General features: G+C 38.3%; 1 protein-coding gene across 7 annotated transcripts in view; it reads right to left on the reverse strand.

Moving 5' to 3' along the window:
- The window catches only part of LOC121318382 (transcription factor SOX-5-like), a 210,847-nt gene that overhangs the window by 101,615 nt on the left and 95,752 nt on the right, over positions 1 to 13,480 (reverse strand). For 4 of the 7 annotated variants that reach the window (XM_041254970.1, XM_041254968.1, XM_041254969.1 and 1 more), the window contains exon 1: positions 78 to 194. The exons of 2 other annotated variants lie outside the window; for them this stretch is intronic. In XM_041254970.1, coding sequence (XP_041110904.1) covers positions 78 to 115 — 38 coding nt within the window. In that variant the 5' untranslated portion in view covers positions 116 to 194. Of the gene's footprint in view, positions 1 to 77; positions 195 to 1,003; positions 1,083 to 13,480 lie in introns of those variants that run through there. One more of the 7 variants, XM_041254973.1, reaches the window with a different exon arrangement.

The raw sequence follows: 13,480 nt of genomic DNA on the forward strand, positions 1-13,480 counted from the left end.
TTGTGTGTGTGTGTGGCTGCATTTATGCATCCAGTTTGACAACATAAGACACAACCCACTGTCAAGTTTAAACTTACCTCTTAAACTCCTGAGGTAAATCAGGATCAGTTAGCATGCTGAAAAATACTGGTCTTTTCTCAGCACTCCCTTCCACAACATGCAGTTCCGATAGCTTCCAAAGAAACCTGTCTATTGATTCCCTAACCTCTCTCTCTCTCTCTCTCTCTCTCCCTCTCTCTCTCTCTCTCTCTCTCTCTCTCTCTCTCTCTCTCTCTCTAAGCTGCTACTTCTTTGCAAGTCTCTTAAAGGGCCAGTGCTAAAAAAACAACACACTGAACAGCTCCTCTAGACAACACTGAGCCTGTGAAAGCCTTTGGCTATATTAGATGCCTAGTCCATTCACATGCTTTGTGGTGATGTTGCCTGTTCCCTATAGGATTTAGCAGTCCAGTCACCTTTCTTGCTGATATTTCTTTGACACGTTAACAATTGTCAACCTTGTTTTACTGTCATTGTGAATGCTTCATTGTAACTTATTTTATTAAAAACACTCAAATGGGATTAAACCCCTCTACCCTCAGTCTGCTGAATGGAGTGGGATACGTGTGTTAAAATAGAGAAAAGCCCTCTTTCTTATTGCTCCACCTCCCCTGTTACAATACTGTTGCATTGGTGGCACCAAAGAAAGCAAGACTTCTAAGTGCATGGCATGTTATTGGCTTTTTTATTATTATTATTATTATTATTATTATTATTATTATTATTATTATTATTATTATTATTTGAACTAATGCACACATGCATAAACACATCACTGGCTTTATTTTTCAAAAAAAAAAAAAAAAAAAAAAGTAACAGTGGCATTCACCGCGCAGAGTCTGGAACCTGTATAGTGGAAGAAAAAGCAATCAGGCGTTGTTCTGTGGAAAGAAAAGCAACTTTGACAGATTGAAATATAGCATCAGGCCCCTTCAAGGAAACCTGTAAACAACTTGTCACTCACCGTGTCAGTCTCTCTGTTAGCTCTTGCTGTTGCTGAAAGCAGTGCTTGCTAACAAACAGAACTCCAAGACCTTAGACCAAAACTCCATACAAGTATATCACAGCGTAATGGGAAAACGAAACCACATAAAAAAAAAAAAAAATAAAAAAACAACAACTTAGCAGTCTCTTCTCAGAGTAGGAAAACAAAAATAGAGTAGAAGGCACCCTCACCTCTCTCTCTCTCTCTCTCTCTCTCTCTCTCTCTCTCTCTCTCTCTCTCTCTCTCTATCTCTCAACTTGTGATTCAACTTTGACCCCTGATAAGCCAGAAGACACATGACATACGCAACACACTCAAACTCTAAAGTTCCTCCTGGTTATGAGAGCACTTAGAACAGAAACAGTCCTCACAGTATTCCCAGTTTATCTTGATGTAAATCTAGGCAGGCAAGGGAGGTAATCAGGTAATGGTCCTTTGACATGAGATGAAGTAGGCACAAACAGAGGGAGGCCCGCACTGCCCAATGCACTAAGCGTCTGGTCAACAGTATCCACAAACAGAAGGTTCACCACACCGCAGTCACAAACACACACACACACACACACACACACACACACACACACACACACACACACACACACACAGACTGGCTATCCACTCCTACTGGGAGGATTCAGTTCGCACAAAAGGCTACAGTACAGAGCCTGCCCTGACTAAAAAAAAGGCTCCCATTGTTGTAGGTCAGTTGATTAGATTTTGCTGTAGAGAATTCCATGAGGAAATTCCCTATAAAGCCGGAGTGATTAACTAAGAGTGGCTATTCTAGGAACAACAGCAGACAGTGGCTCAATAGTCCTAGAGGACCAGTGCCCAACGAGGACCAGCACTGAACAAATATTGAAAACCACTAATACGAGTTATATTTTACAGTTCTATGACAAACAGACAGGCAGTAGACCCAGTTCAAGTCAGTTCAAGAACTGCTCAGGAAAATAAAATTCCCCAAAAGGAAACTAAACCAAAAAAACTGCTGATGATTACCATATTATTCGGATCCAATTTTTTCATTCCATTTGAAGTCAGTACATTTTTTAGCAGGCATGTAACAATGCTAATTCAAGATTATTCCTGAGTTGTCTAACACTACTCACCAGATAACGTGACATTAAAACCTTTTTTATTCCAAAGCTTGCTTTAAGTCTACATTCCTTACTGCCTGGTACATTGTGGTAGGCAAAGATAACATCATACATGTAAAAAACAAACATAAAATAAACAAAAAATGTCTTTGTTTGGAAACTTGTTTTTGACTTGTCAGAAGAGACAACATCAGCTTGTGAAAAATACCAAATATTTGTGATTTTTATCTATTGTTAAATAGTGAATGTGACTTGCAGAGATAAAAAGAGAATACCACCATACTATCAGGGGCTACTGTACATTTGTTCTATGCTAACATACAGTACCTTTTTAACTTGATAACATTATTTGTTAATCAATAGTCAGTCATGGAACTCTTTTTTTCTTGCTTGGCATGGGACCCAGAGTGTTTTTTATGTAACATATGATTATGCAGTGTTGCTAGACTCTCCGTATTGTAGGATCACACAGTGTCACTTATAATTATACACAGCATAGATGCTGCTTCTTGTATTGTGCAGAATGTAAAAAATGGAGCAAAGTTCAGAGCTATAATAATATTTGGAAATGTTTGGTGCAGAAAAAAAAATTGTGAGCTTCCCTATACATTTCTTATTAAACACTGCTGTCTGTCCCTCCAGATTTAATCCTTTACTTCAGTTGGTGGTCTTTAAATGTATCTGCAAATCTACAATTATACAAAGTGCACGATTTGTTACATTACCAATGGAAGGGTTTTTTATTCTTAATCACAAATTGAGACAAACTAGTATCAACAGGGATCACTCACCTAAAGAGACTGTTTGTTTGAGGTTGAATGCTGTTTATTCATTTTCTTTTGATTAGTACACTAGATCTGTAGATTGAGTGTTTTGTGTCTGCCCTTAAAAGCACTCCTGGGGCTCCCCGAGCGACGCATCTGGTAAAGGCACTCCCAGTGGTGCAGGATGCACCCTATAGCCTGATTATCGCCGGTTTGAGTCCAGGCTGTTCTATTGCCGACGGTAGGGAACGGTGCACAATTGGCCAAGTGCCGCCCGACAATTGGCTGGATGTCCTTTGGGTGGTGGACCATCCTTGATACACATAGGAAACTGTTGAGCATGAAAAACCCAGTAGCTTTGCAGTTCTTGACACACTCAAACCAGCATGCCTGGCATCTACTACCATACCCCGTTCAAAGGCACTTAAATCTTTTGTCTTGCCCATTTACCCTCTGAATGGCACACATACACAATCCATGTCTCAATTGTGTCAAGACTTAAATACTTCTTTAACCTGTCTCCCCTTCATCTACACTGATTGAAGTGGATTTAACAGGTTACATCAATAAAGGATCATAGCTTTCACCTGGATTCACCTCGTCGGTCTATTTCATGGAAAGAACAGGTGTTCCCAATGTTTAGTACACTCAGTGTGTGTGTGTGTGTGTGTGTGTGTGTGTGTGGATAATTTTTAATGCAAAGATTTCAAATTCTAGTCACATTTCTTTAGAACTATCTTTTCTATCCTCAAACTTAGTTACATGATAAAACAAAGCTTGTTAATGATAAAAACAGAGTGGAGTTTGTAAAAGTAGAGACAACTTTGATTGTTTCACCTGTAAACATTTTTTTTTCTTGTGTTACTATTTTTGCATTTAAAAAAAAAGAAACAATCCCAGAAATCTATTTTAACGTATGTCAGGATTATGTTATCATTAAATGCATATGCTACATACAGTTTATTTATATATATATATATATATATATATATATATATATATATATATATATATATATATATATATGGACTGGAGAGGAGGGCTATAGTGGAAAATAATTGACCCGAGGGAAGAGTACTGTTACCGACAGGGTGCTATAATGCATCAGACTGAGGGCATTGCACCCTGGATATTTAGTGGAGCACTAAATTGCACCCTAATGTTTGTGGAGCTGGCGATGCCCTAAGTGCTGGCTGTGCGTGGTTTGTAACTGTCGATGGGTGACCAGGTCGACATGTGCAGTGGTCAGGCTCTCCTGAAGATATGTAACATTAATTTAAGGTACAAGATCTCTGCCAATCTACCTTGCAATTTGGCAAGTTAGGAAGCCCAATTAAAAGACTTTGTGTAAAAAGAGAAATATCATGCGCATCTACTCTCCGAGGAATACTTTATATGCCTTCTGAGCTCCACAGTGCATATTTATGGATATTTATTTACACCACAGGCGTGGAGGTATTGTGGGTATTTTATGCCAGTATTTGTGGGGATATGGCAGGGCACTTGTTTTTACAAGGATCCATTTGACTTCAATAGATATTTACAAGTGTAATTAGCATATATTGATGTATTTTAAATATGTATTAAATGGAATTTATACAAACCCAAGGACATTTGAGACCAGTGATGAAGACATATAGTATTTTGTTTTACAGATCCCCTTTCTGCTAAAATGTAAGCAAAAACACAATGGCACCAATGCACAATGGCAGAAAAGGACTGTATTAGGTACAAGGAAAGGGGGTTGTTCTAGAAAAAATGGCTGACAAACTGTTCACTTGAATAACAACATTTCCAAGCAACTTTTGACTACATTATCTTAAAAAAACAAGAGAAAACAATAAATTCAAACGTCAAAACAACAAAGCAAGAAGTCTTAACAGTCTTAACTAAAGTGCATTTCCTGTCTATGAATGAAACACTAGTTTTGCAACATTTTAGCTAAAGGTTTTCTTTGAAAAGGAATTAATAAAAAGGTTTAAAAAAAAAAACTTGGCTGGCAGAAGTTCCTTTAAAAGCCTTACTTTTTAAAATGTATTTTATATTTATTTGCTGAGAACATGAGGGAATCCCCCTGAACTTCCCTAAAATTAAACCCAGACCTCTATTATTTCTCCATTCTGCTGTACAGCTGGGCAACATTAGAGGCTTGGAGACCACAGGCCTGACCCCGCAGTAGTTTGATTAGGGTCCACTTTATTGGCGACAGTCAGACAACAATTGCACTTTCTTTAACACACGCAGACCAGCTCCAAGTCATTTAACCCACTTCCCAAATACATTTGTTGCAAAAAAAATAATCATCTTTCAAACCATAGACTGCCTCTTCCTGGCCCCATTTTCTCTCTTGTGTGGTTTTTAATCTCAGTCAGATTGCCAAAAGGTAGTCCCACATGTGGCTTAAAAGGATAATGTCAGACTACAGAAACCATGAAGCCAAAAACCGAAATGAGTAGGGGGGTTAGTATGCATGCAATGGACACAGGTCTATAAGATGCAGAGGTGCTGGCACTTTAATGCAATCGATTTACAGCATTCTTAAAGCAACAGTACACCTTTTATTCAGCTCACCAACAAATGATTCCCACTTGTGTTTGATGCTTGTCATTGACAATTTGGTATGAATAATTGTTACTGCGCTAAAGTAATTCATAAAATAAAGTTACATATACATCACAACAACATTTTTTTAGTATTATTTTAAAAAGCATTTACCTGCATCTGTGCTTGTGTATGTACACACAGTAAAAATGTATTCTAAATATAAATAATATATTTTGTTCAACTGTACCTTCTCTGTAGTTTTATTTGATGTGTACAGTACTGATAAGCTATATTGTACATATTTTTTAAAATAACAAAAGAAAGGTAAGCATTAAAAAAGATAAGCATTAAAGCTCTTTGGTTTTTAATTAAGCAATGAAAAAACTGAATAGTTTATACTTTCAGAGTTTAAGCAGACATGTTCAACTGTCTGGAGTTTAGGGTAAAATATCCTTATTTGGCCTGTCTAGACCAATTGTCAGATAATCCCAATAGCCCCAGGCAGCCAAAAATGTAATGGGTTAATAGTTTTGTCATTCTACCTCAGCTAGCTTCTGCTTCTGCCTGGTTAAAAATACATGGCAATTAAATACATCACAAAATATATCTTTTAAACACACTGTAGAGAAACCATTTGTAATGCATCTAAAGAAATCTTTAAAACATATTTTTATTTATTTATTATCAAACATAAATATACATTTGCTAAAGAAAATATTCCTAGCAACATATATATGTTTGAACTGGTGTGCAAAAAAAAAGAAAAAAAAAAGAAAAATAACAAGTTTACTACACTAGGCTTACTTTTCTTTCTACACACCTGTAAAAGGGCTTTTATCCCAGAAGTCCAGAAATAAATAATTTTTCTATCACTTAAACTCAGAGTTTTAATCGATTAATGGTTAATTGATTAATCACACATGTGGGGTTTGATTGATTAAAAGATAATTGATTGATTAATCTTGCCTACCTGAGTGCGGTATCCAGAAACGGTGAGCGAAAAATAAATCTTGTAAAATGTCCTGTAAACTTCTGAAGACCTTGGCAAATAGGCAGCCTGAAGGTATACCCACCAACAATACTTTTGCGAAATGCCTGCCACTGGTAGGTATTTGCTGAGCATTTTATATCAGAGCTGCTGATAGGCCCCTCTAAGGAGTGACGTCCTCAGTCACGCTTTCTGAGGGAACAAACAGTTACTCCGCAAATAGTTCACTTCCTCTTTTGCATTGAACCCGCGAAGGCGACCAATGCAACCTTGCAGGTTGGTGGTCGTCTTCTCTTTCAGGGAAACAGGGTTACATCCATAACCTAACGATCCATTTCATTTTGAAGAAGATCATCAACAATACCAAAGCCATCGCGATTAAGTGTGAACGGAGACAGCAGACGAGAGATGTCTCGAAACCGCAAAACCAAAGTGTGACGGGGTTGAAGTGTCCGAGCCACATGTCCACCTCGCAAATCGGGATCACAGAGAAACTTGGTGCTTTCTTTCTTTTGTTTTTCAGGTACAAGCATTCATTTTCTTTTAAGTAACATTAAGCATATCTGCCATCTGGGGGCCATCAGGAGAATTGTTGCCTTCTCTCTCCGGATCCTCTCTAGGAAGGACGGAAGCAATAGTATTGGCTGGAATGCGTACAAGAGTGTCCTGGGCCACTCGTGGGCTAGAGCATCAATGCCTAGTGAACTGCCACAGCAGTGGAGGGAGAACCATAGGGGGCAGTGAGTCATCTCCGCCATGGTGAATCGATCGACTCGGGTTTTGCCAAACCGCTCCCAAATGAGTTCCACCACTGGACGGTGGACCTGCCATTCTGACGGGTGTGGACTTGAGAGAGAGGAGGTCCGCTGCTCAATTCACTACCCCGGGAAGGTGAGCAGCCTGGAAGGAGAGCAGGCTCTTTTTCGCCCACGTCAATAGCCGGAAGGCTATGTGATGTAACCCCGGGGACCGAAGTCCTCCCTGGCGGTTGACATACGCCACTACCGACATCTTGTCTGTCTGGACCAGGACATATCTCCCAGGAGCACTGGAAGAAAGTACTGAAGAGCGAGGTGAACCGTTTGCAGTTCCAGCACATTTATTATGTGCATGGATGTGCATGGATGTCCAGTGGCCTGACCAGGTGCTGTAGACACCTCTGCCTGCTCAGACTGCTCCCCAACCGAAGTTGAACACGTCTCTCTCACTACCTTACGGCTGTGGATCACCCCTATCCTTACACCTTTGCGCAAGTTTGAGGTTTTCCACCACCAGCCTAGGGCTTCCCAAAATGCGCGGGACACAGTCAGCCAACGGTGTTTGTCATGCTTGGGGTGTAGCCGGAAGGTATTGAGCCACGCTTGAAGCGGGCGCATATGGAATATGCTGGAGGGCTGATGTGGCTGTGGCCATCAGACCCAGCAACTTTTGGCACAACACCAGACATACTGTTGATCCTTGTTGGAACAGGGAAACACAGTTCTTTCTAGCGTCTACTCTGTAGTTTGATAGGTAGGCTAAGAGAGTCCAGCCGGTATTAATTGGCTCTTGGCATCATTGGCACCAAGCCTTGACAGATACTCCATCAAGACAGCCGACTGGGAACAGATCAACCAGTCATCCAGGTAGGTCAGTACCCTGGTCCCTTGCAGCTGCAAGGGAGCCAGAATGGCATCCATACATTTTGAGAATGTGCGGGGGGCTAATGAGAGGCTGAAAGGCAGCACAGAAAACTCAAAGACCCTTCCCTTACAAGCGAAGGGGAGATACTTCCTGTGCGCAGAATGAATAGGAACATGAAAATATGCATCCTTTAAATCCAAGGTAGTAAATCAGTTACCCGGCCGGACAGGCTGTAGAATGTGATGGTGTGTGACCATTTGGAACCTCCTCTCCCTCAAGAACCTGTTGAGCTGTCTCAGGTCTATGATGAGGTGAATCCCACCATCCTTCTTTGGCACAAGAAAATACATCGAGTAGAACCCTTCCTTTTGGGAGGTGGGTTCTACAAGGTGGATGCCTCATTTGAGTAGTGTGGCTACTTCTTATTTGAGGGCCGAGTCCTGGAGAGAGTCGCTCACGGAATTGTGATCCCTCGAAGAGGAGGCGGTCCTGCGCGTAACTGAAGCATGTAACTGGTGTGTACAGTGGCACGCACCCAGGTGTCCATGGTACAGTTGTGCCAGTATTGCAGCTGATGTTGTGAAGGGGATGGGTCTCAGGCCTCAAGACTTCAGGGGCCCTGCTTAGGCTGCTGAGGCTGTGGTGGAGCACGCTGCGGAGGCTGTCTGGGGCGGCGGGGGAACTGCCTCCGGGAGCGATGTTGCGTTGGGGCCCCACGTTCGGTGGTCCCCCATCCTTGCAGACAGATTCGGCTTCTAGCCCCCGCAGAGGCCTGAAGGTGATCAGGTTGGCAAGCAGAGCGGTGGGGATCGGGACTGTACGAGTCACTGTGCATGCCAGCGTCTCACTCTATACTGTACGAGTCACTGTGCATGCCAGTGTCTCATTCTATACTGTACGAGTCACTGTGCATGCCAGCGTCTCACTCTATACTGTACAGAAGCACGGGAAGGGAGCATCGAGGCTACTTGCCGAGACATCTCACGCTCTCGATGAGAGTTGCAGTATCTCCTCCACCATTAAAATGTTCCTGGGACATCTTAAAATAATTATAAAAAGAAAATATGACTACTACTAATGAATAATAATAATAATAATAATAATAATAATAATAATAATAATAATAATAATAATAATAATAATAATAATAATAATGAGGCTAAATGTTTGGTCAGTTGTGCTTAACAGCATGCATTTATACAAACATTAATAATAGATTATATGGGTTTGTATTTGCATCTTTTGTGTTTTTTCTTGTGTGTGTGTGTGTGTGTGTGTGTGTGTGTGTGTGTGTGTGTGTGTGTGTGTGTCTGTGGTTTGGTGAGGCTTTGCTGAGGAATAACGTGAGATTCCACCAGTTAAATGGGATCTTGACTGCTGAAATCATGAGACACAAGCAAGATTCCTGCTCCAGTTTACATGGGTTTTTACAACTATTTTTATCATGCCTTGCCCTTAAAGTTTCGCTGACCAAAAGATGTTCTTTTGCTGTTTCACGATGTATTACAACGTCACTCAGTCATGATTGTAGAGTCGATTTTCACAGGCATGTAAACCCAACCAGTGTTGTAAGATAACATCTGTTTTTTTGTAGTTATTTTGTTTTGCATAGCCTGTTAACTATTATGATAGCATGTTTCTACCAATTTGTATTGTCACCAGTATTAAAGAAAATGTTTATATTATTATTTAAACATTTATAGCACAGTTTTTTCAGTTGTGAATATTTTTTATCTTTACTTCTTATTTACAACCACATATAAGTAAATAAGTTATTTATGAATGCTGATTCGTCATGAATCAAACATTATGGAAGAGTTTAGCTTTTTTTATGAATTTCACGTTTTTCTCTGTTTACCTCTGTAAGTGATCTCAGCTATCACCTTAACTGACAAATCACTTTGCGTTTGTACTTGCTTCTGTGCACAGTGCTCATTCCTTTCTCAGGCCACACTTTGAAACCTTTCACATTGGTCTGTAATGGAAAAAGTTGTTATATATCTTTACTCACAAGCAGGAAGGTGACTTTGTCTTAACACAACAGGACCAAATGTTTGATGGCCCGTTTAAACACTTTTCAGGTTTTGTGTGTGTGTGTGTGTGTGTGTGTGTGTGTGTGTGTGTGTGTGTGTGTGTGTGTCTGTGTTTTGTTAATACGGTATTACTTTGAAATTTTTTTTATCAGAACAAGAATCGTTTGTTCTGTTTAATACTTATATCTATCTTTGTTTTTCCTGTCTTAAAACTGATTGAAGTTATAACTGCACATTTTATTCTGTAAATCACAAAATGTGGCGCAAGGGCTCTAGGGACGCAAAATTATAGATGCCTAGTTATTTTATGACGTCATAGGCTGGTAAAATAAGAAGAGACACTATCTTGAATAGAACACATGTTTGAAAATTCCAGACGTCAACAAATAGAACTGTATAACAGTAAACTGTCAAACAGAAACTCCTCAGTTTCACCAGCTGATTATAGATTCAAAGCTTAAGAGAAACACTATCAAACTGCAGCACTGAAAATGTAAGACATTTTGTTAAAGTAAACAGGGTGTGATTTGACAAACATGAAAGAGGCTTCAGCATTTTGTTTAATAGTTTGTCAAGATCTTTTGAGGAAGAAAATGTTGTTCTGATGGTTGAGTGGCAGTCAAGAAAACTGATTACAGTAGGCCCCTAGTTTTGCAGAGCATAAATACACTACACTTGATCTCAGCTTTTAGATTTTAAGTTTTTTATAAGAAGGATCCATCCTTTTTATTTTTTGAAATGGTGTAGGCATGTATTTTAAATAATAAATAATATATCCCTTATAACCTTTGAATAAATAATGCTCAAACATGCCCTTCCTGAACAAACATTTGTAATATGTTCTTTTCTTCTCCCAGTGTACCCAAGGGGCTTAAGCAACTGATGTAATTATGTAAAAGCTATTTTTATTTTATTTTCAATAGAAATTTATTTTGTGGAGTAAATTATTGCTTTTGACGCTTTTCCTTAAAATGTCAAATTTTCAGTTGATTAAGATAATGTTGTAAATGTATCTTTATGGAACACACGTAAAAGGGCCAGTTTTGTCATGGTGTTAACACCACAGAACACCACACCATTTTTGTGGAATTAAAATAAAACTTTCTAATTTGGCAAAACAAGAAAAGACATAAAGTTCATTTCAAGACTCAAATGTGGGCCTACATTGTTTGTTAACCCTGCCAGTTTTATGTTCCTTCATTTTGGTGTAAAGATCTTGATACATGATAAAGAATCAGAATTTTCTACTCCTCTTATTATAACAGTGTCTTTTGTGTACATTGTGCATATTTTAGCAACAACGTATTATTTATGAGGAAAAGATACAGCAGCTCTGTACCACGGGGAAGTGTTGAACAGCCTTAAAATGAACAAAGAATGTAATTTCAGAAAGTGTCAGTTGGTTCTATTAAAATGTAGATCAATGCTAATATTTTTATTTCTTACTAGATTTTGTTAATAGTGTTGCTAACTTTGGTTTATTTATTTATTTATTTAAAACATTGTTTTTGTACTATATTTGCGTATTCATTTGAAATAAAGTCCTCTTTTTTCAAGAGACAAAGACACATGAAACCACACATGTAATACAAATGTATTAATACATAAACAATAAGAAATGAAATAAACAGTAAGACTAAGTATCAAGTAAGAGGCGTAATACAATTGCTAGAGCACAGTTGATTTATTTGATTAGTAACTCATTCCTAGCTGAAGAAGGACGTTCTCTAGCAGCATCATTATGCCTCGCTGGGTGTTATTCCTCTTGTAAAGCTAGATTCATACCAAACCTCAGTTAAATGTATAACTTCAGCTTGACAATTTATGCTACGTATCATTAAGACTATAAACAATTGAGTTTACCTAGCTTTGTTGTAATTAATTGAGAGTATAAAGCCAACTGCTTTCCAGGCAGACGGCAAGGGGTAGGAGTATTTATATTGAATGTGAGTGAGTTATTTATTTAAACACACTATAGAAACTGATTACATATAGGTAATGTTTGCTTATAAAATGATAACATCTCTGCTCAAAGTGTAGTAACAACTAATTTTGTTTTTAAAGAAAAGGTTTTTAAAGCCCTTAAGAGCTATTCCTCTGGGCCACCAAAGTTAATTACCAAGTTTCAAAGATGACATGTTACATTGAAACCAATGTAAAAGTTTGTAACAGATTTACATAACCAAATTAGGAATATATTATAACATACGTACACGCAAAATATATAATATATATATATATATATATATATATATATATATATATATATATATATATATATATATATATATATATATATATACACACACACACACACACACATATATATATATATATATATATATATATATATATATATATATATATATATATATATATATAAAAAACTGAACTTCCAATTAAACCATCCAATGTTATTTGGGTGCAGGCTAAAATTGAAAAGCTAAAGCTACGAACTCTATTGGCCCTATTCATTGATTACATTAAGTTACTGCCTAAGCCAGCGGACACTACAAAGAGCAGAAGTGGAATCTTTTCCAATTACTGCGAAAAGAATCAGTAAATATTGACTATCCGTGGTCAGTGGTGCTACGGTTACCATTGCCAACAGGAAGAAAAGCCTCCATTGTCCTGCTGACAACACTCTGCAATGCTACTGCAAACAGTGAAGAGTAAATACTCCACACAAGTGACCTGAGCCTGTGCATTGCATATAACCTTTCCCCCTGACCAAAGTACAATAAACAACTCCGAACAGAACAGGACGCTGTGTTGAAAGCTGGTGAACGATTTTAAATGGCAAGCTCAACCACTAGTTCCTGCTATTTCAATGTATAGTATTCTTTGCGAATTAGAGGCAAACTGAATGCCATAGAGCTGCAGTGTACAAGTGTACTTTGTATCTTATGTAAAGACACTAAGCCACAAGGTGGAGAAGGCTGAAACATAAAACAGCTCACAGTGTATAAAGCCATATCACACCTCTTTCCAAGACTTACAAAAACACATATAACCTATGGCCAACATAAGCCAAAGAAAAGAATACAGTTACACTGTGTGACCTGTGTTCTTTTACCATTAATAAATGTTAATGATTCAAAACCAGACTCCCTACACAAACAGGCAGTTTTTTTTTTTTTTTTTTTTTTTTTTTGTTTTTTTGCATATTTACAAATTGACTTCAACATAGTTTGAAATACTGCTTCTGATTAAAAAGTGTGAGGGGTAGAACTAGCAAGGCAAAATCAAAATAGATAACTGGAAGGTGTAATGAGTGTCTGTGGTGAATGCCATTCACTTGTGACCTCTGAGAAGTTGTACAAATCTATCCCATTTTTTCAGTGTTAACTTCCTGAGACAAAAAAAAACCCCCAAAAAACCTTGTACCTATGGACACACAAATA

Source organism: Polyodon spathula, chromosome 7 (assembly GCF_017654505.1).
Source record: "Polyodon spathula isolate WHYD16114869_AA chromosome 7, ASM1765450v1, whole genome shotgun sequence".
Taxonomy (NCBI): domain Eukaryota; kingdom Metazoa; phylum Chordata; class Actinopteri; order Acipenseriformes; family Polyodontidae; genus Polyodon; species Polyodon spathula.